At 35.1% G+C, this 24,888-nt stretch overlaps 1 protein-coding gene across 1 annotated transcript; it reads left to right on the forward strand.

Moving 5' to 3' along the window:
- The first annotated feature begins 12,456 nt into the window (after positions 1–12,456).
- On the forward strand, positions 12,457–17,268 carry LOC125862267 (filament-like plant protein 3). The gene is made up of 4 exons (XM_049542302.1): positions 12,457–13,066; positions 13,495–13,675; positions 14,225–15,912; positions 16,853–17,268. The coding sequence occupies exons 1-4, from the start codon at positions 12,968–12,970 to the stop codon at positions 16,988–16,990; spliced, it is 2,106 nt and encodes a 701-aa protein (XP_049398259.1). The 5' UTR covers positions 12,457–12,967; the 3' UTR covers positions 16,991–17,268.
- Positions 17,269–24,888: the final 7,620 nt, after the last annotated feature.

The following is a 24,888-nucleotide window of genomic DNA, read 5'->3' on the forward strand; positions in this document are numbered from 1 at the left end:
GACTGACTCGTTTGGACACTGAAACCAAACTATCCTAGTTCTACAATAAAATAAGGCATAACATGAATGTAACCAATCCCAGCTTAGAATGATATCAAAATCTATCATTTCCTACACTACAAGGTTTGCTGAGGTGACTTTCTTGGAAACTGTGATAGGGAAATTTTGGTATACCGTCTATCTATGATTAGGTCACCAACTAGAGTAGACACTGAGAAGGGTCCTGAGAGAGTTTTTGAACTGATACCAAAGTTTAGTTCTATACAAGAAAGTGTAGCGCATAAAACAATGCATACACATCTAAATGGAAGACTTGTAACATACCTGTGACCAGATCAGGAGAATCCTCCTAGTCCTGGCAAGCCTGAAGAGAATACAACTTTTTCTGGCGTTGACCACCATCAATACCAGACGAGGTACCCTACTCAGTGGGGTGACTTGAGCTGAAGTTTTAGACTAACCTCTGTTACCTCACTGTCCTTACTTGGCAGAAGGGAAATCCTTCAACCTATAACTAGGTTGACCGCACCTAAAACACCCATGTCTGTAAGCAAGACACTCTCCTGAATGGTTTTACACCACTTTGGATAAAATGGTAAAGTCTGGTTACCTAAAGCACTGCCCTGAGACTTAGAGCCTGGTGCCTTCCCTTTTTGATATTGTCAAAACCTAGGGGACAGAGCGCTAGATGATGAAGGAGATAGGGTTGTAGACCTCTGTGTAACTGTGAATGATTTCCACCACCTGACCTCTACTTAGAATATTTATAATTGTCGCTCTAGCCATGTTTTATCCTTAGCCATTTCATTGAGCTTATCTCCCTCAACCTGCTGACCATGGGTTATTAGTCTAGAGATATCAATATCGTCTAATAACATAGCATTCTTGCATTCGGTTTTCACCAAATCTGATACTCCAAACAAGAACTTGCCAGTTTGTTCTCTTGGATCTGCTACCATATATAGAGCATACCTGGAGAGCTGGGTGAACTTTAGCCCATATTCTTGGACTGACATCAAGTCCTGCCTCAAGTTCAAAAATTCCTAGGCCCTAGCCTCCCTCAACTCTCTCGGGAAGAACTTGTCCAGAAAAGCTAGCGTAAAGTAGTCTCATGTCATAGGAGTTGCATCTGCACCCATGTTGTCTTTCCATTGTGTGAACCATATATGAGCCACATCCTTGAGTTGATAGGATGTTAGTTCAACACTATCAGTACCAGTCACTTGCATTACTTACAGAATCTTCTTGATCTCATCAATGAAATTCTAAGGGTCTTCACCAACCTTCAAGCCTAGAACTGTTGCGGATTCATATGAACAATGTCTGAAACCCTGGTTGCAGCTGATCCACCAGTGGGGTTTGCAGGAACTAGGGCCTGCTAATTGGCCTGGCTGGCTACAGTCTGAGCCAATAACTTGATCGCATTACGAAACTCTACATTAGTACCCTCATTGTCCGGGACTGGAGGAACTACGTTCGCATTATATGTGTTAGCTCTATGAGGAGGTATGATCACTGAAACATATAACGACGAATTAGAAGGGAGTAGTTGGATCACACCTCAGTGCATGATAAAGATAGCAACAGAAGTGAAGTTTTCTTAGAATACCTAGTAGCATCCCCCTCATAGGTGTGGCGCGTTTCACACCCATGAAAGAGACTCTATTTAGTGTAGCTTTCAGACACCCTAGGACTCTTGAACTTGATGCTCTGATACAAAGTTTGTCATGCCCCCATGCTACCCCCTAGATGCAATATGGTTATTAGTGTCACAAGTTACCCCAAGCTAACACATGGCATCTCAAATCTATAGAAGTTCACTTAAAATGTGCATTGTGTGGAAGCTAGAGACAGTTTAATATATGAAATGGGGAAAAGGCGAACATGTCTGAATATACAAAGTATATGAAGAGTATATTGATGAATCAAAAAACACTAATAACTCAAGCTGGATCTAATCTATGTCTGAAAGCCTCTAACTAATCTGAGTTGTTGGGACATGCTCCCAGCTAACTCTAACAAGACAAAAACTAAAAAGTGAATACTGAAAAGTAAAGCATGTCGATAATCCTCGAACTATGAGGACTGACCATAGAAACTGCAGAGTACAGACTGGAAGCCAATCTAAGTGCGGTCTAGATGGTGAGCACCTGAACTTACATCATACAATAATGTAGCACAAAAGTATGCATTAGTACCTTAAAGATATATGCTAAGCTGAAATTGGAAGTCTTCTACTCAATGATTTGCCATCAATAAGAAGGTAGAGAGTGTTAGGTCCAATATTTCACATGTTAATTTTAATGATTACAAACCACCACAATTGAATAAAATATTATTTACTTGTGGTGAATTTATTTGTTGAACAAGTTTATATGACTAAGGAGAATTAGGTGAAGATCTAAACAAATATGAAAATGTTGATATTCCGAGAGAAGATATGGAAGAAAAAGACTTGCCCAAATCAAAGTTTATTTGATGAAGAAGGATTTGGTGAATATATAAAAAAAAAAAATTTGGAAAATATGATAATATGACAGAGGATATGGACAAAAAGATTTTCCCAAATCAAGGTATAAGAATGATAGAAATAATTGTTAATACGATCCTATGGAATAAAAATATTCTACAAATGAAAAAGACAAAAATCAATTTGTTACTTACGAAAGGTCCCAAATATATGAAGTATCAACATATGTCAAAAGTCTCACGATACAAAAGACTGTAAGTTCAGAGTGATCAAAGTCTAAATTTAAGAAAAGAGGGAGTCAACATGGCGTGAAGGGAAGACCCCGCGGCTCCCTTTTTTGAATACCCACCTCACTCCCCTCAGAGTGAGTTCTTTTCTACGGGATTTATGGGTTCATGTCTTTTGCTCATATTGTCTCTTATGGAGATGGATTAATATGAGGCTTACTACTATACCTACTTACTTCTACTTGAACCGTTTAACAAGCATCATAATGATCCAAAGTAAAAATCTCCTAGCTCAGTACTAGTCAACTTGTGGGGTGTCAGATACCCAACAAAGAACAACTGCAATAGTCACCAGTCTGGTCCTGCAAGCCATATATATATATGTATAAAGTATGTAGTGAGGGTGCTTGTAATCACTATGTAGCCTAGCTCAACCCAAGCAATGTCCAACAATCCCATGCCTTTCTTGGTCAGATTAACCCAACAAGCGATTTTTGATAAGTCTTTCTAAATTAGAAGAGCAAGAAGCGGAATTAGAAGTAAAATTTGTTTCTCTTTATTGATAACCAATTCATTATCAAATATAATTGGAACACTTTACCCAAGAAATGGGTCAAAAAAAAGGAAAGATCAGAACATAGAAATAGATCTGATACCAATACGGACTGCCTATTTCAATTGTTGTGTTTTCTGAAATTGCATACCTATACAAGGGTTCAAGTTTCGATCAACATTTGTGGAGTTTATTATACCTCTTGGAACAAAGATTTGAAATGGTCCACAGTTTACTTAGTATTTGATATAACTCACACATTCATGTATAAACTAGTGCAGACAAAGGAGCACGAATCTCTCCAGTAGTTAGTCTATTTCTATTAGTCGAACGGAGGGAGCGAGAAGTTTGGGACATTTTTGGTGTTTCTTCCATCAATCATAAAGATCTATGTCACATATCAATAAAATATTGTTTTGAGGATCATCCATTATGAAAAGACCTTCCTTTAAGTGATATGTGGAAGTATGTTATAATGATCTAGAGAAACGTTTGGTTTCTGAACCCATTGAGTTGAACCAAGAATTTTGTTATTTCAATTTTGCTAGTCCTTCGTAACAGCGTAGCGATAGATAAGTCAGAATCATAATAGGTCCAGTCCATGGGACAATCAACAAGAAATGCTAATTGCTTCGTAAGAATAAGAATGAACTTCTACAAAATTAAAGAGTTTCATGGGAAATTTGTTGATCGTCGGATATCATTGAGAAATAAATAGGGAGAAGTGTTATCGAACAATTTACTACAATTCTTACTAGTATACAATGTGTAAAGAATCAAGCTACAAGTTTTGATCTATACGAAAGGCACTTGTTTTTTTCGGTTTCATTGATAACACAAAAGACTTACTTTAAAGGGTGAAAATGCATAACTAATAAGATATCAAAGGAGCTTGGAAAAATGTAAGAGACTGATATTTTAAGCTCGCTTTGCTCTTTTAAGCTCTACCTCTTCTTTCAAAAATCAACAAACAGCGCTAACGAGAAAGAAAAAGGATATGCTAAGGCGCAATGGCTTTTGTGCAACTGACATGCCCTTGCTTCTCTCCTTATCTTACTTTGTAAAGCAACCTTTCGTGCTAGGTGGTCACCCTTTTTTTGGGTAGAAGCTGATGGTAGGGCTTGCTTAACCGGATACATGTAATTTGGATCTTTGTTACATGCAAATCTTCCTATCGGGAAAGTCTCGCTTACTCAAAGGGATTCTTATTTAGAAGTATTTTTTGCATAGCTATAAGTAAGCATTGGTAGGAGTGACGAGATGATGATGAGTATATAAATTAATAAAGACCAAAAAAAGAAAAATGTAAAGATAAATTTGATATCTATGAAAAAAATAACAATGTGCAAAGTTTTTTAAAAGGATGCTCGACCTATAGGAAGATTGGTGAGCAGAGATTGTCTACAACAAAAATGTTGTAAACTAATGAAAAGGGATGTAGCATAGTTTTGTAGCACCTTTGTTTTGGGTTAAAAATGTCAAGGGTTCGAATCATGTCATGCCTACCTATTCTTCCCCTCTAGGTAGTATGAGGGATCCATTGAGGTTGATTTAAATTGGACATACAAATTTTCATTTCATGAGACTATATTCATGCAATATGTATTGGGGATACAAAAAGAATCATCTATCTTTACCGTTGTATTTACTGTGATAAGAAAACACTCTTAGTTCAATTAGGTAGAACGTGGGTATCCAACCCCATGTTGTATGTTCAAATCCTGTCGAGCGTGATTTTTATCTTCTTAGATAGAATTAGAACGAAATGGAATCATTCAGTAACTTTCGCAATAATCGGAATTTGACCTCTTGTGCCTGTGAATTAAAGAAAGAAGGAGCTGAAAGTCACTTGACTCTAAGGAGAGGACTTCCTGGGCTCGATCTACGGCTATGTCCTGTGGTTTGGTAGAATAGACAGTTCCAAGGATAGTCTACACACAAACCCAATCTTGTTTCTTAGGGTTATGGTGACACTATATTTAAATTGGCTTCCCCTCCCCTTCAACCTGTCCCAACTCTATATATTATAAAACAGAAGAGTCAATTATAATTAATGCAGTAATCCTACCCATTGTGAGAGGCATTATCTACTTTGTAATTGAAGGGTTCCAAACCTCGCTTCGTCACTCAGTCCCTTGCTTCTTTCCTCCTCTTTTTTATTTTCTTTATACCAATGTGATTTAACTCCAGGTGCATATTTCAATTACGTCTTCCATGATTCTTAGATCAAGAGGTAGCACCATTCCATCAATAATAGTGTCACTTCCTCTCTGGTCTAGTATCTCTTAGGTCTATATCCAGTATATCCAGTAGCAGAAGAGGAAGAAGATCGGTAGTAGAAGGTAACAAACTAGAGACCCAGAGAGAGATTAGAAGCAAAACTCAACAAGGAAAAGGTGGAACCTAGGTGCTACACTAAACAAGGTGTTACCTAGGGCTGCACGACTCAGGCAGCCTCTCTACCCGTAAGCATGCATATTTCTCTTTAGTAAGTATCTGAGTGGAGTTCTGGGTAAAAACCTTTTGATTTCTATTTATTCTCTTTTTGTTGTACCATGTACATGATGATAGCAATAGAGTGATGTCAGCAACAAATGTTGTTAAGGAAACACTCTAGGATCGAGTAACCCAACTTGATGTCAAGGTCGACCATTGGGATGAAAAAGTTTAGACTATGGCAAAAAGGTAGCAGAATCCATAATTGTTGGTCATCTAACACTCACTAATGAGTACTACGTCTTCCCACTAAAGTAAATTCATCTTCATGAAGCCTCAACGATCCTGATGGCGATGTCAAAAATATGACAGATCGGGTCAAATTGAGGAGCTTGTTGTGGAGACAGTTTTCTGGTGTGAACCAAATGTCTCGCCTGGAAACTCCAGACTTGAGTAGCTAACCCACAACCATTCAACGTGATTCGAAATTCCAACGCTTGAACACCTCTAGGACATGAAACGGTACTTTAAGGTTGTTATTCCCCTTTATTTTGACGACAAATGCTTAATATAAGAAATCTATCTCTTTGGGGATGTGAAGAATATTTAAAATGACTTTCGAACCATCACATAGATTCTGAACCAACCAACATAAGAACGGAATGGAATGATAAAAAAGGATTCGATTCACAGACGTGAAAGTTGTATCACTAGAAATATTCTAGCTTCTTTTTTGGGAGAGGAATTACTCCCCCGTCTTAGAACCACCATTCACGTACTACGTCCCCACTAAAAATAGAGAGTTAGAATCTAGAGAACGTAAGTAAAAATGCAGAAGTGAGCATACCCTAAGGCTCTCCTCTCTCCTCCTTTATTAGCCAACACCATCAACCTCATTTTTCACTGGGTCAAAACCAAAAATATGAATGAATAGAAGGAAAGGAGATTTGTAAGATAGGTGAACTTCTTTATTTTTAATTTGTAATGAGGTTTACTATTATTGATTATTTCTTATTGGATTCTAAAGAAGAAGAAAAAATAGATAAGCCAAAAATAAATAATCAAATTAGAAAAAAAATATTTTTTCTTTTTAATGTATAACTTCTTATTTATCTTTTGTTAACTGTTGATAGGAAATGTCATAGTTTACGAAATAAAAGCAACATCCATAATTTTAAGACTAAACACATAAAAACCTTTTTGAACTTGGCACGACAACTTATTTCAGCACTTTAACTTTATACGTAATTCTTTACCCCCCTAATCTCATATCAAGTGAATTTAAATGCACCCAAATCGCTAATGTGGCAAGTTAAAAAAAATAAAAGCGCGTATTGGCAAAAAAATAAAGAGAAAAATATAAGTGGGTCGCTTTTTTTTTTCTTTTCAGCCAATTATTTTTCTTACTTCATCTTCCTCACACACCACCATCCCACCCTTAGCTACTAGCAACCCCACCCTTTCTTCTTTCCCACACCCCCACCACCCTCTGTCACCTTCAGCGGCCATTGCACCACCTCATTCTTCTTATTCGAACCCCCCCTCCCCCACTTTGTTCTTCTTCGAAACTCCCCACACCATTTCTTATTCGTCAAACTCCACACCCCACCCTCTTTCTCCTGCTCCAAACCTTCCTGCCTTTAACCACCATTTTTCTCACCTTTTTCTCCTTGGTCGTCGAATCCCCAACCATTTTTTTCTTTACTTCTTATCTTTCACTCATATCAAATTCGATTTTAAGAAGAGGGTCTTGTTTTTTTCAAGATTTGAATCAAAAACGATATCACTAATTTTAAAAATTGAAAAGAGAAGATTGTTGATGTTGAAAATTGTTGCTTCAAAATCACTATTTATGGCAATATTTGTGTTAATGGTGATGAACTTTAATTTTTTTAATGTTAGATTAATCCTCTTTTTTTCATAATTTTTTTTCTTTCTAAAATTGTTGATAAATAAAAAAAGAACTAAAAAAATCAAAATATAAATAATTTTCAAGGTGTCATTGATGTGGCACTGATGTGCCGATGACATGGCGCGTGAGAGATGCACTTACCACTGTGAGAATGATATTATAATCTTAAGGTGATATTAAATTCATTTCAGATAACATTGCGGGGGGGGGGGGGGGGNGGGGGGGGATAAATAATAATATGTAAAGTTAAAGTGATAAAGTAAGTTGTCATGCCATGTTCGAGAGGATTTTATGTGTTTTCTCTATTTTTAATTATTACTAGATCTGGTAACGTGTGTTGCACGTTTATCCCAAAATATTTCATATAAATTTTGTATTGCAAAATCCATCATTGTTTCGATAGGAACTACATATATCCTCCTAATTTTAAAAATATACTTTTAACTATAAAATTGAAGTGCATAAAGTAAAAATAACTAACTATTGCACAAATTCAATATTCAAATGAGGATACTAAAATACCATATGATAGGCTAATGTATACAAAACAACAAAACAATGGTAAATTCTCAATAATAACAACAACAACACAATAGAAAGTTGTACAGTAAAAACAAACAAGAAACATAAAGGTTAAACTAAACAAATAAAAAGAGACAAGAGAAGAGACCATTGAGATTTTCTCATATATATTTTTTAATTGGTTTAAATGGGTACATTATTGTGTCAAATGTCACTATTTATAGGATAACATTGAGAAACACAAAGAGTTGTCATAAATATGATATTAATCCATTTGAGATTATTGATGCGAGATGAGAGTAAAAACATAATGAATATAATTAGTGGGTGTTACATACATTTACATAATGATGAGTTAGTAGTAATTTATGTATATTAATATGATGATTTACTATTTAATATTTAATTTATTAAACAATTTATAACATTTAAATGTAATGTAGAAATAAAACTGTAATCTAAGGATAAAATATGTAAAAGAATTCAAATATATTAAATGTGTAATAGAAAATCATTATGACTAATTATAAAAAAATCATACTTACTATGATTATGAAAAATCACACTATTACTACGTGGAAGATGTAAAGATTGTTGTTTTTTTCTTGCTAATAATAACTTGCAATTTAATAATGTGTATTGAATTGTAAGACTTGGAAATAGGAGTATTAATTATCATAATACGAACAATCAAAATTCATTGAATCCCAAAATAAATATTAAATGAAAAAAAAAATTAAATAATTTTAAGAAAATAAATTAATACTTAAAGGATATTTTTGTAATTCAACTTTTGATTTAGATCCTTTCCACTTTTAGTAAAACGAGTTTTACGGCACGTGCGTTGCACGCGTATGCCGGATTATGTAATAACTCGTTTGTGTGATAACATTAATAACATAAATATTTGAGTAAATACTTATATTTGTAAACAATAACATTTAAGTTCATGTGATTTATCAATGGATCAACTTATCACATGATTGAATATTATTTGAACATATGAGCCGGAAAGGCAACGAAAAGTAAGTCAGTGCAAGGCCTTGCATTATTCCTCTATTGCCCTACAACCTGTATCAAGTGGTTCAAGAGTGGTGTATGCAAAAGTGGATCATGTTAGGATAATTTCTAGCAATCGAAACCAAAGAGACCTACATCATTTAGTGGGAGAAGTATAAAATTATTTGGAGCTTAGGGAAGCCATTTGAAAGCTACAAGGCCTTTCTCTGTCAGGGAAACATTGGCTCTAGACCAAAGGGATGAGAACGAAACACCCTAAGTTCTTAAAGGTCCTTAGAGGAAGCGGCAAGCGCTCATCGATGTAATCTAGAGTGCATGTACTACATTCATTCAAATTGCAATGTCTTAAAAACAAAGTGACAATACCATTATACCAAGCTTGTAGCAAGAAAGATTAAGAGCCATTGGGAGGAAATACTTTTAATGTCACAAGAAAAGAGAACAAATGAATAAAACATTCTGTAGCATATAAGCTTCTAATTCTAGTTGATAAATTTGTCAGACGGCTATTGCATATGAGAATTACAGAACCAAAGAATCTATCTTTCATATCCTTCTCATTTACGGGTTGAAAACTTCAACTTTCAAAAAAGGTGAATTGTTTTAGCCAACCTTATGAGTGGAAATTATCTGGAGCCTTGAATCTTCCATACCTTCATATTGCATATAGTTATTTTTATCTTAGATATCCCTGCCATCAACATAAATCACAAGACGATTAGCATGTAGAATTTTGTGTGCCTCTCTTAGAATCCCTTGCCTTCAAGGCTATCATGCCCTTCAAGTCTCTTGCAGCCTGCAAAAGCTTCTTCGAGCTGCAAGGAAACATAGACATTTCTTTGAAGAGTAGGGACCTATAACAAATTCAACCAATTAAAAAGCACAACACAATAGTTCTGGAAGCTTCTCAAGAGGCACAACTTGACTTAGCCAAAGTATCTTCAAATTAAGAGAACAAGCAAACAAACAATCCATGACTGAGACAATCTCAACTTAAGTCCTACACTTCACTTTATCCCAAGTCCAGTTCTCTCAGATTATGGGTTTATCTTCTCAAAAAACCTTTTGTCATAGTATTAGTGATGAAAGAGTGAAAATTACTCACCAGAACTCCTTGTTGTGAAGGAAGTTCTGCTTATCCTTTAATGTTCTCTTGCCCAATATTATTTCTTTTAAAAAGTAAAAAAAAACAATAAAGGGATGTTCATCATTTATGTCTCAACAATGAAATGAGTTTGTAAGACTCATTAAAGAAAATCTGGGTAAACTAACATATAATCTACCAAAACCAATTCTTCCACGTCCCACAAAATCTTTGCAATTGTTCTCTTATTAGCATTTCCATCCAAAACCTCATGCACTGCTCTTCTCGCGATGACTTCTTCATGGTATTTGTGCGCACATGACCCATCCTCGGAGAATTTTAATAGATCAGTCAAAGATTTGTAGCAGAGACGATGAACCACCATCATGTGTATGATAACGCATGTTTTTTTCCTTAATAATATCATCAACATTGAACAAATAAGGAAGATTCAGACGACAATATCATCTACTCAAATTTGTGCAAATACTATTACCCAATCGGCTACTCCATCATGGCCGCAAAAAGGCATATGGCTGTTCGAAAGTAAGTTGTTCTTAAAAATAACAAATTTTCTCTGAAGACTGAAGCATCGTTTCTCCAAACTGAGTAATGACATGTTGGCGTCTATTAATTTGTAGGCGTTGTAGGCAAATATTTACATGTTTTCAAAAGAATCTAAATCACTATCCTTCCAGAAGAGAACATTTAAGGACACCTCTTCAAGAGTTTTAGCAAATTCTGTATGGATGAAATCTCAAAGAAAATTTCAAAATCAAACTTACCATTGTTGAAGCAGTGCAAAGTAAGATAATCTTCATGTTTTCTGTTATGATGATACCCTTTGCCCATACAATCAATAGTACAGGAGTTTCATGAGGATATATCAATGAATATTTTGAGGTATAAATCGATAACTTATAAGGCGTTAATGGTGGCCAGAAATTTCCCAAAAGCCTATTCCAATGTTTGTTGAACATGAAATATCCGCCATAATAATAACACACTGTAGAAGAAAGGCAAATAACACACTATGGATGAAGGTTTGAATTAATAGGGCAGTACCATGGCATAGTTCATTTTTTTCACACCTGCTCGTTGTTTGCAGAAGTTGGGTGTTTGATGTGGAACAGTGTTGGACGTTTGATTGTTTTGAAGAGAGAAAAGATAAAAGTTGCATCTGTTGGGATTACATGGGCGTTGCGACTGTCTAGAATGTGAGTTAGTAGCAATGACTATTTGTGTATGACTTTGTAGTGGTATTTTTAGTTAGGTTATTTATTAAGTTAGGATCATTATGACTAATTCTTAAAAATTTCATAGTTACTATGATTATGAAAAATCATCATTATTACTATGTGGAAGATGTAAAGATTGTTGTTTTTCTCTTGCTAATAATAACTTGCAATTTAATAATGTGTATTGAATTGTAAGTCTTGGAAATAGGAGTATTAATTATCATAATACGAACGGACAAAATTCATTGAATCCCAAAATAAATATTAAATGAAATTTTAAAAAAAAAATTTAAGAAAATAAATTAATACTCAAAGGATATTTTCGTAGTTCAACTTTTGATTTAGATCCTTCCCACTTTTAGTAATTAGTAAAAAATAAATAAAAATAAATAAAATAAAATATATATATATATATGATTAAAGGATATTTTCGTAATTTAATTTTTAATTTAGATCCTTCCATGATTTAGTAATATATGATGATGATATATGATACCTGACAAAACATGTTACATGTATAACGTGAAGGAATTTTGAATTATTTTATTATTTTTTATTAACATAAAGGATAACAAACTTTGGTCCACCTTTTTTTTCTTGTTTAAAGTTTCCAAACTCTGGTCCACCCTCTTTTTAATATTTTTATTTAATTTGGTCCGCTTATACTTGATATTTTACATATTTTAATTCCGGAATTTTTGCCACTGATATAAGTCTGTTGTTTGTCCTCTCGCCATCGTCGAGGTACCCACTAAGATGAATTATCATTATTATACCTTTGAAAATGTTGCAAATACATGCGCGGGAATAATCTTTTATTTGTTACAACATACAAGCTAAGACTATAAAAACAATTATTTTATAGAAAAAAAAAGATGTCATTGTCTTCTTTTGATGAAAAAACAAGGAAAGCAAAGTTATCTTTGTCTTCACTCACCAGCTTCTCCTATTGATATTATTGCTATGAGTATACACTGTCAAAAAGCTCCAATCTTACTTTTTAATGGGAAATACTTGTGTATAAATGTTTTTTTGGGGATAATTGGTTAGGCCTGTGTTTGCTTTTTCAGTATTCGATGAAGATTCTATGATGGTAATTTTTGTGGGGGTAGGTTTACTTTGCATGGATGATGTATATATAAAATTGATTTTCCTGGTAGGAAAGGCTTGACCTTTGTTTTTTTTTTTTGGGGGATTGGCGAGGGGTATCTTTTTCTGGTGGGTCACAATCTTTTTCAGTTTTTGTGTGGTTTATCCCCAATTTTCCTCTGTTTGGGTTTCAGAGTAATGATTGTTTATGGGGAATGGATATCAACAACTCATTCTAGTGTATAGTTTGAAATTGAAATGCCTCCAACTTGAAATAGTGTTAGGTAGTGATTGTGAGATGTGAATTGTAATCAAAGGCAGCCCCCATTTTCAATTGTTTAGGTAAAGGGGTTCCGTTTGGTATTTTGCTTATTAATTTCTTTGTTGACACAAAAAAATGAGGAGCTAGAGTTTGGATGGACCGGCGGAGTTGGTTGTGGCGGAGGAAGTCGAGTCCTAGTGGTGAAACTGAAAGCTCTGCTGGATCCATTTCATCCCATTTCTCAGATGATCAGGTTTCTGTTTTATCCACTTATTTGCTACTTCCATAATCATTCATTTTCTTTCATCTCTCACTGCTTTGACTGCTCAACTAATTATCTCTACCTCAAATGTATCAGATGTCTTAGGTCTCTTGTTAAAAAGAAATGTATAACTTTGCGCTATACACTTACCTGTCATGGATTTCAAATCATTAATAGGTTCCATCCCAATATCATTTCTTTAATATGTAGGAAGCAAGAGGTATATGATATGCTAATGCTCGTTACCTTGTAACTTTTCCCCCAAACTCCTGCCTTTGATCAAAATCGAAACTGGGAGATGTACGTTAGAAAAATGTAATTATTATTTTAATGAAATGAAAAGATAATGAAATATTGGTGTAGTGAAGTCCTCTTTTTATGATGTATGCTTGCTGATTGATCTTTGTTTGTTTCTAAAGGTTCTTCTGAATCACAACATTCAATCACCTGAAGTCACATCTAAAACAGCTCCCACCGATGCAGAACTTAATGAAACTGTTAAGACTCTATCAGCTAAATTATCAGAAGCTCTTGAGACTATCCGCGAGAAGGAAGACTTGGTAAAGCAACATGCAAAAGTAGCCGAGGAAGCTGTCTCAGGTAGAACCTTATTTCCTATCTTATGCTGGAACTCGTTCTGCGACTTCACTAGTTGTCTTTAATGCTAATCATTAACAATACCAGTATGATTTTTTGTCCTTTCTTGATAGTTTTAATTGTTAAAGGTCACCTTAAAAGACAATGATAACTACTACGTACTCTTACTTCTAATTTATATTATAGTAGCTGAATTCAATATTATGTTTTATCTTCTATCATTCAGATTAAAGGTTCACGGGCTTGCTGCACAAACATAGATCATTGGTTGGCTCTTTATTAACTGTGTCGGTAACAGTTTCTTGACGAAGATTTGTTGTAATTATTGAGTTTTCCATTTACTTGGGCTTTGCTATGTCAATGATGTGAAAGTGGAGATACAAACTCCTTTGCCTCTTGAGTTGAAGGTCTTTAATGAAGTCGAATCCTAAAATTGATTATTTAATAATAGTTTCTACACAACTGATTGATAACATGGTATAATAAATAAATGTCTGCCAGTTAGGTATTTGCTTTTGACATTTCTTTTGGTCAATAATTTTATTCTATAAGGATGGGAGAAGGCTGAAGCGGAAGTATTGATCCAGAAAAGACTAGTTGAGACAGCAAACCAAAAGAACTCAATCCTTGAAGAGCGTATCAGTCATCTTGATGGAGCACTTAAAGAGTGTCTGAGACAGCTTCGACAGTCAAGACAAGAGCAAGAGAAGAATGTCCAGCTCACTGTGTCCAAGACAAGTTCTGAATGGGAGTTTAGAAAGTCTGAACTTGAAAATAAGCTTGTTCAGCTCCAGGCTGAACTGCAAAATTCTAAAGCCAAAGACAGTAACGTCAAAGATCTTCAGTGTAAGCTTGAATATGTGGAGAAACAGAACTCAATACTCAAGATTGAGCTTGTTTCCATATCTGAGGAGCTCAAATTAATGACATCTGAAAGAGACTTAACCACTCATGCTGCTGAAACGGTCAGCAAACAACAGCTCGAGAGTATCAAGAAGGTCGCTAACCTTGAAGCAGAATGCCGTATGCTTAAGGCGTTCGTTCGGAAAAAATCAGCCGTTAACCACCACAAGTCTAGCGCTGCTTCCTCTGCTTATGTTGAACCTTCCACTCATAGTTTATCAAATACTGGAGAACAGCTGTCTATAGTCGAAAATGATAGTTGCAACACGAATGGTTTGGAGCCAAATAATAATTACCAAAACAGTTCTGGCTTCTTGTCTTCTGCTTTAGTTTCTGAATTGAGTCAATATAATAATGGAAAGCCACATAAAAGAGAACTTATAGTGTCGTCTCTAGAGATAAATCTGATGGATGATTTTCTTGAGATGGAGAAACTTGCAGCACGTCCTGACATAGTGTATGAAAGAAGCAATGGCAGAGGAGCACACATCAGTGAACCCATTTTAAGAACTGAACTTGGAGCCGTGATTAGTCAGGCAGCTGACGTGGAGAAGTTGGCAAAGATGGAGGAGGAGAAATTGAAATTAGAGATGGAATTAACTCAGTGTCAGGGAGAGCTTAAGATATCTAAAGAACAATTAGAAGAAACCATGGACAATTTAACTGAAGTAAGAACTCAGTTATCTATGGAAAATGATGCCAGGAGAAAACTGGAGGCTGAATTCAAGGCTACTATAACCAAGCTTAAAGACTTAATAGAACATTCGCAGAAAATGGAGGCTGAGATTGTCGAGCTCGAAGCAAAGTTATCTATGGCAAATGAAGCAAAGAAGAAGACTGAGGCAGAAGTCGAGTCTGCCAATACTATGCTTAAGAATTTAGTTGAACGCTTAGAAGAAGCACAGATTGATGTTGTGGAGCTCCAAGCTCAGCTCATTACAGCTAATGAAGCAAAAAGAGCTGCTGAGGCTGAAGTTGAGGCTATCAATGTGAAGCTTAAGAAATTAGAATTTTGCTTGGAGGAAACTGAAGTCAAGTGTTTAGGAATTCAAACCCAACTAGAAATGGTGGAAGGAATGAAATCTGGAGTTGAGGCTGAACTTGAAGCTATCAATGCAAAGAAATATGTGTCAGAGTCACTACTTAAAGCGACTGAATTGGAGCTTCAAACATTGCTTTCTAAAGTTGATTTTCTTCAAGAGGAGCTTTCCGAGGAAAGGGATTTGCACCAGAAAACTGCTGCCAAGTTACAGAAACTAGAAATTGATAATTCAGTGAAAAAATCTACATCCCAGCTTCAGAAAGGAACTATATTCGGGGAATTTACAATCAATAAGGTCAGTTGCCTCATATTTTTAGAGTTCAACCCCTTGTGTATGTATTTAAAACCTTGAAAATAGCTTAGAAGTTCTTACAGATCTTTCTAATCAACTAGCAACGTTTTGGTAATTGCTGACCCTTCATTTTCATAGACTTTTTTCTTCTAGAGGAGATTAAAGAATTATAATATTTTTATGATCTGCAACAGTTAAAAAAAATTGGTTGTCATCTGCATGCAGTGCTATTTTAAGTTGCACAGGATGTGACAATACATGATTAGTATGTGTCCATATATGATTACGGTGAGATATTTGGACGTGCAAAAGATATGTTTGAAAGTTGAGTGCTGAAGGTGGGGTAAAATGTTATTGAATGCATAATATGCTTTGGCTGCAGTTAATGTTTATAACCATTAAGAATGAATGTGAGAACATATCTTTTATTGTCTAGCTTATAAAGCATATTAAGGTTGTCACTATCATTAGACATTAGAGTAATGATATTTCTTCAAAAAAAAGGCAAGACCGCTTCATAAGTTTTCAGGTTTCCTGTTACTTATAAGGTAAAAATGTCAGTTTATTCAGTAGGTTCTTGGAGACAACTAAAACCCAGTTTTACTTTCCAGAAGTTTTTGTGTCACTTTGTGATTTTAATTCTCCGAAAGTCCTTATGTTTTACACTATGGTGAGAGGATAGTGTAAATCATTGTACTCATTCTTTTTCTGTTTTAATAAATGCTAGACATTCTGATATCGAAGATCTCTTCTTGATATAAACTTTTGCAGGACAGCGATAAGATAAGACTTACATTTAAGTGGGGGAATTTTGGTGTAATTTGTTTTATGTTGCATGCAGCATGCACAAATTTACATTCCGGAAACCCTTGTCAGTTGTTTTTCAGTAACGAACAAGTTTTGTCCGTGTTTCCTCATATTTATATCAATATGTGCATGGCAGGATAAAGAAATGGCAATAGCAGCTAGTCGATTTGCAGAATGCCAAAAAACAATTGCTTCCATTAATTGGCAATTGAAGTCCCTTGCTATCATGGATGATTTCTTGATCGAGTCAGATGAGCCATTACAGATACAATGACATGACATCCTCTTCAGAAGTTGCTCTTTTCTGAAGGGAGGATGATTGTCAAAGATTGAAATAATGCTGTTGAATTTAAGATTGAACTATTGAATAGCAGAAGAAGTTGCAAAGCTGGAATAGCAAAATCTTTGGTGCCATTTGATAAGTGCTTAGGCATGAACTTATTAGGTAGATAAAAAAAAAATATAATCATGTGCTGTACTAGTGAGTGTTATGTGCATATTTGAAGTACAAAGGTTCCAAATTCATTGTACAGAAGTTCACGAGAAAAAGTACCCTAAAGTTGGCAAGATATTTTACTTAGACACCTCAACTAAGCCATGTTCATTTTAGACACCTCATGTAAGGTTTCGCTATGTCATTTTGAGACTTTTTGCTTACATGGCATAACGAGTGTGATACACTCATTGACTGGCGCGTGAATTTTTTTAGTTAATTTTAATTTATTTATTTATTTGCTTCTTCTTCCCCATTTTAAGCCACCATTTTGCCCAAATTAAATTTCATCCATGGTGAATGAAGGTTTAAGCAAAATGACGGAAAATGTTGTTAAAATTTAAGAATAAATCCATTCATAAAATTCTTTCTTGAAAGAATTTAATATTTGTAGGTAAGTGAATTTAAGAAGAAACCTATCTTGATAATTTGAGGGAGAGTGAATTTCTATAAACTAAGATAAAAAAATTCTTTAAATGAGCAAATATCTTCCATATCAAGCTATTTTCCAGTCGGGTTGGTGGGGGCTTTCTTGATTAATTAATTTTACTCAAAATTAATCATTTAAAAATTACATTTGATACAAATGACAAATGTCATCATTTAATTCGTCACTTTACACGTCATTAGCGAGTGTAACACACACACCTTATGTATTTTTGCTGATACTAAAGAAGGTGTCAAAACGACACAACGGGGCCTTACATGAGGTGTCTAAAATGAACATTGTCCAGTTTAGGGGAGGAGCCCCCTTCGTCGAAAAATTATAATATATACACGTAAAGTTTTGACTTTATATTGGTATATATAGAATTTGGACACCCTAAAATAACAAAGTAATGTGTAGTGGTGTTGGCAATAGCCGTCACGAACCTGCTTTCTGCCCTGTTTCGATTCCCTGCAGGGGTGTTCATTTTTCTTTAATTATTTTGACCTCTTGAATTTAATTAAGTAAATAAACATGCATAACTTTTACATAAATGTTCAGTAGCTTGGTGGTTAATGGTGCCATGATTGGCTTCAGGGACCCAAGTTCAAATCTTACATCCACTAACTTTTTTTTTCCAATTATAAATTCCTTAAATTTTAATACCTTTTCCTTGTGGAATAAGATTTCCTTAAATTCAATACTTTTTCCTTGTGGATTTTTTCAATTAAAATTGAATTATTTCCTCAAATTTTAATACCTTTTCCTTGTGGAATAAGATTTCCTCAAATTTTAATATTTTTTCCTTGTGAAATAAGGTTTTCTTTCTCTAGGAGACTCATTTACCCAAATTATATCACAATATTATTAAAAATAGAGTCTCAATAATTATCTCTCTATTTTTTCTTCTCTTTCTCTTATTTTATAACAAAAATAACCAACTTAATATTTTAGTTCCAAGTTTCAATGGACATGAGGAATTATTATAATAGAGTACGAAAAAAAAGTTTAACTTCTCTAAGTCAACCAAATAATGAAACAACGGTAGATCAATAATATATTTAAATTATGTTTTTCATAGTAGTTTATTTTGTCTTTATGTTAGTTTAGAATTATACACTTGTAATTCTATTTAAATATTCTTATATTTAATTAAATATTGCTTGACTTGATTATTTGTTTTGGTAATTTAAATTGTCGTTTTTTTTAAAAAATAATTACTATTAAAAGTTTGGACACCCTTCATAAAATTCCAGGCTACGCCACTGGTCCAGTTAAGGTGTCTAAGTAAATCATCATGCCAACTTTAGGGGGTCACCGATGGGTTAGGCCTTTATTTTGACAACCAAAGTAGTTATTGTCTTTTCTTATATGACTTAGGACCAAACTGATCATTTTTAGATACATTAAGGACTAGTATCATCATATTTATACATTAAGGACAAAATGAAATCAAATTAGTACATAAAAAAAGTAAGGTAGACCTAGTCTCCCACCGGCAACCCTAATTTCCCTAGAGAATCCAACGTATATGGCCACGATAGACTTGGGTGAGCCTATAGTGGAGGCAGCTCAGGCATTACCTACTCCGCCATGGATGACATATGCCAATTTGATGAAATCTACTCCCATATTAATTAAATCAGATCCTTGAAAACTTATTATGTATCTTCATGATGAGCCAAGAGTTGTATGGGAAAAAGAAGTTTATCAGATTTTAGTTAATGAGAATTTATAATATGCAGTGATTCGAAAATTCTCTTACGAATGGTCATATATTCAAGCTTTAATGAAGCTAATTCTCAAACAATGTAAACTGAAAGGGGAATGCAATATTGGGCTACTAAAGATTTTTTTTTTTTCATTTTTACCCCGCCCCATACCTCTACCCCCACCCCACCCCACCCCACTCAGGCCATTTCCGTCAAAATCTTTTTTTAAGAAAAAACTGTTTCTGAGAAATATTTCAAATTTTTAAAAATTTCATTTTTCACGCCAACCAAACCCGTAAACTCCCCCCCCCCCTCGCGCCACCCCCACCCAGGCTACCCCATCAATTATTTTTTTAAAAATTGCTTCTGAAAAATATTTCAGTTTTTTTTAAAAGAATCATTTTNCCCCCCCCCCCCCCCGTCAATTTTTTTTATTACAAAAAAATGGTTTTTGAATTTTTTTTTCCTAGGTTGAAAGTCTGGTCAGGTGCTGGGTCAAATCTCAGTGTTGGATTTTTGAATGGCTATCAGGGTCTTGTCCTAGTTTGGGTATTGGGGTTGAGTCTTAGATTAATTATCGAGATTGATTTTTGAATCGGAATTTTTTTTCTAAAGAGTAATTTTTTTATTCTCAAGCAAAGATTAAAAGATCTTTTTTGAAAAATATTTTTCATTCAGCAACCAAACATTAAAAAATATTATCTACTCACCAACCAAACATGAGAAAATAAGTTAAAATCCATTTGTTTTCCAAGAAAACATTTTTTGGGTAAACATTTTCCTTCATACCAAACACACCCTTAGATTGTGTTCTTAATAAAAGTTTTGATTTCATAACAATGAGATTACAATATTTTATGCATTGAAATCTGTGAGTTACTTTTCATGCTTATATTTTCACATGAACCCTAGTTGATGAGATTTTTGTCGAAAGAATTTGTGCAATTATTTTCCTTTCATTGATGTTGGAATTTAAAGATACTCCAAGAGTAATTTTAAAGCATCAATTTAAGAAGAGTTTTAAGGGAACTTTAATGTTCCCAAATGTATTATTTTTGCATTTAGAGAGAAAATACTATTTCAAGAAAAGCATAAAGAGTTTTCAGAAGCATTTCAGACATATAAAGTAAAGTTCAGTTATCCCTCAAAAGGATTCTTTGAATATTATCTCGGCTAAGCGAGTACTTTATAAGATCATACATATCAATATTTTAGCAGTGGTATTGAATACTGATTTGGGGTAAAAATTAAGATAACTCAAACTCTATACCCTGCACTGTCTATGTAGATAGGATCGTATCGTAATTTTGGCAACTCCTCACCCCTCCTCGTTGAGGGCTTGTTAGTGGATCCACAAGTTAAAGTTGCATTCTATACTCGTGCAAAGTATAGGGTGTGTCAAGATGCAAGGTATCCCTTAGGCGTAACATGGTGTATAAGACTCCAAGAGGCCCCATACAAGCCACGTAGCGTTCATGATATAAGATAATAGAATACAAGTGATTAAAAAGATAATTTCAATATATAAAAGTTTTATAGAGAAAAGCAAACAAATAAACATCATCTCAAAACCATCTAGTACATAAGAAATGATGGGGATGTAAGCCCGTACATAAATTTCCAAAACTAAAAGTAAAGACAGAAGGGAAACCAAGCCCGGTCCTCCGAACATGAGGGCTCACCAATCTTCAAGCTTCTATATGAGATCCCTAGCCACAGAAGTGCAAATCTATAGGGTCAGACCGTACATTTGGGGAAATATAGGCAAGAGTATGCGCTAATACAAACATGCACCAAGTATGATAGTAATGCATAAAACATTTGAAAACATTCTTAAAAAGGGGATACCTTCATGGTATGCAATGACCAAGCTAAAACATCGTATAAAAAGGGCTAAAAGACATAAGTCATAAAACATGGTTAATGCAAATAGACATCATCTTAAATCACACGTGAGATACTTCTTGAAGTAACCTTAGATCATTATTATGGGAGATTTACCTTTAACTGACATATAAGACCACGTAAGCTATCAACACGGAATTTGGTGTCTACCCCACACCGAAAATGGGTGTCCTACTTGCCAAGGTAAGACCATGAACTTCTAGCTTATGTGGATCCACTAGCTAATATCTATCTAAGACAATCATCCTATGGGGTCACATAGGTATGGGATAAGGTGATCGCTACTAGAAACCCGACCTCTACTAAAATGAGAACTTCCATCTCAATATCCTCTAGATGCTAAGTGTAAATCTCACGGAATAGTCATTTTCTTAACTTGTGCTTATTATGCATGAAAGGTCATGCATGGTTCCAATCCAAGCTAAGTCATATGTCATCCTTGAAAAGGTACAATTAACTAACCAATCCAAGCTAGGTTTCATTAGAATAGCTCCTTTACTTTGATTAATTTTAGGTGAGAAGACCTTTCAACCTTAGAATCCTTTTTGTGAGAAAACCTTTCACATTCATGCATGAGGTAGTTATGTGAGCAATCCTTTCACAACAATTAACCACAACAACAACATATAGGCTTTTACTCTTAAAGCATTTTACATCACATCTCCTCAATTCCATAAGAACATGCATATCCACCTTTCATAGTTCAAAACCCACTTTCAATCATCAATATTTAGAAAACATGGGTTGAGCATGGGTTCATGGGGATTCATCTTAAAATCATGAGATTATATCAATTCAATCATAAAAGTTCATAAATCAATTAAATAAAGAAACATTTAAAGGAACCCATGACATGGAAGAAAACCCTAACTCAATTGGGGATTTCTACCTTTGTAAATTGGAGAATTTGGGAACTCCAGGGAGGAAAGGGCTCAATGGATGAACACTACCATGAGAGAGAAATAAGTTGGAGAGGAAGACTTGTTCTTCTTTTAAGAATTTTGGAGAATGATTTTAATTGAGGAAATTTGGGGGTTAAAACACTTATATAGGGCTTTTGGTGAAGGGTAAAACGAATAGTATTAGGATAGAATAATTAGGAAAATACCCAAAAGCCTTAAGAAAATAACTGTCGATCTCACTCATGCCCCAACCTACAGTCCGTTGGTTAGACCACATATTGTCCTGGTTGGTTGTGGTTGAGATCAGAGACCACTAATTGTGGACCCCCTATGACGGACCATACCTACTGCCCGTGGGTCCATCGACGGACCATGGACCATGACCATAGGTCCCAACTCTTGGCCTCAAAATCTCTCTAAGTCTGGGTCTCACATGTGAGATCTATCTATGACTCGTGCATTGAATGACGGACCGTCCTGGTGAACCATTGAAAAAGTATTGAAACTTGAAGTTTTTGGAAAATTCTAACTCTTCGACCGCTTCACCACCATTGGACCGTCGTTCCACTTATGGGTTGTGGGTGGTATTGTCTGTGCTGGCACTAGGTCTATGAAGAATTGAAATTTTCTCCCTTTTTGGGTCCGAGGTGTTACAATATCTCCCCCTTGGAAATATTCATCATCGAATGGGGTTCAAGACATCATAAGGAAGGTAGAAACTTAATCTAACAGCCCAACATGAATGCAATCACTTTAATGCACATATTCGAGGAAACATAAACTCCAAGATAAAACATGTTCAAAACATCATATCATGAAGTGTATATGCAACTCATACTCAAATGCACATAAACATGTAGAAATCAATCAAATAAACTCTTTTCTAAAAATGTAAGCATCATGCATACTGAGTAAATCACGGGAAAATCTAAGACATATGACACCCAATGAGTAAACCATGAGGAGCTAAGTACCTCAAGCTTGAGTAGGGACGGAGGGAAAGAGATGGGGATATCGGGACATTATATCGGTCTCGACTTTCAAATTAACATCCTCAACTAACTGATTTCTCCAAAGAACATTTACGAAAGCAACTTCTTTGTTCCTCAACTTCTTGACTTGCCGGTTTAAAATCTCAACCAGAACTTCCTCATAAGAAAGATTCTCCTTAACTCCCAAACCTTATAAGGGAACAATGGAGGTTGGATCTCCAACACATTTCTTCAACAAGGAGACATGGAAAACTGGATGCACCGATGCCAACTCATTAGGAAAATCAAGGTCATAAGTAACCTTTCCAATTCCCCTCAAAATATGATATGGGCTCACATAACGGGGACTAAGCTTCCCTTTCTTCCCAAATCTCATTACACCCTTTATGGGTGAAATTTCCAAGTACAACCAATCATTTACCTCAAACTCAAGATCTCTTCTCCTCACATTGTCATAGGACTGTTGTCGACTTTGAACCATTTTCAACCATTCTCTAATAATTCGAACCTTGTCTATAACCTCAAGTATCAAATCGGGGCCTATCAAAGCAACCTCACCCACTTCAAACCAACCTATATGAGATCTACACCTCCTACCAAATAGAGCCTCGAATGGAGTCATGCCAATACTTGAGTGATAGTTATTGTTTTACACAACTAAATCAATGGAAAGTGATCATCCTAATTACCCTTGAAGTCAATTATACATTCTCTTAAAATATCTTTCGAACTTTGGATAGTACGCTCCGCTTGCCCATCGATTTGTGGATGAAAGGATGTACAAAGCTTTACACGAGTACCAAGACCCTTTTAGAAAGATTTACAAAACTGAGAGGTGAATTGGGTACCACGAGATAATGCATAAGAGCACTCCATGCAACCTTACCATTTCCTTCAAATACAACTTAGAATAGTCCTCGACCAAATAAGAAACCTTGACGGGAATGAAATAAGCTGATTTCGTCATTCAATCTACAATAACCCAAATCGAATAATGTTCCCACCAGGTGCGTGGTAAACCAACAATGAAATCCATATTCAAATCTTTCCACTTCCATGTAGGGATACTAATGTCTTGGGATAAACCTCTCAAATTTTGATGCTTAGCTTTCACTTATTGATAATTAGGTCATTTAGCCACAAATTCCACAATATTCTTCTTCATCCCATTCCACCAATAGATCTCCCACAAGTCACGGTACATCTTGGTGGCTCCCGGGTGAATGGAATATCAAGAACTATGGGCTTCTAACAAGATTTTCTCTCTCATGTCATCAACATTTGGGACACAAAAATGACCTTGATATCTAAGTACACCATCTCCCTCTTGGGAGAAAGCCTCTATGGTCTTTTTAAGCACAACTTCCTTTAATTCTATGAATGTCAGATAAAAACCTTGCTTGTCCTTCACATCTACCACAAAAGATGATTTTGAACCATTGTGAACAATAACACCACCCTTGGTAGAGTCAATCAACCGAACACCCAATCGGGCCGATCCATGAACATCTTGAACCAACTCTTTTTTATCATCCTCAATGTGAGAAACACTACCCATCGATAATAAACTAGGAGCATCTGCCACCGCATTCGCTTTGCTAGTGTGATATAGAACACTCATGTCATAATCCTTTAGTAACTCAAGCCACCTCATTGGCAAAGATTTAGATCTTTCTGTTTAAACACGTATTACAAACTCTTGTAGTGGGTAAAGACATCCATATGAACACCATACAAGTAA

This window comes from Solanum stenotomum, chromosome 4, assembly GCF_019186545.1.
Source record: "Solanum stenotomum isolate F172 chromosome 4, ASM1918654v1, whole genome shotgun sequence".
Taxonomy (NCBI): Eukaryota; Viridiplantae; Streptophyta; class Magnoliopsida; order Solanales; family Solanaceae; genus Solanum; species Solanum stenotomum.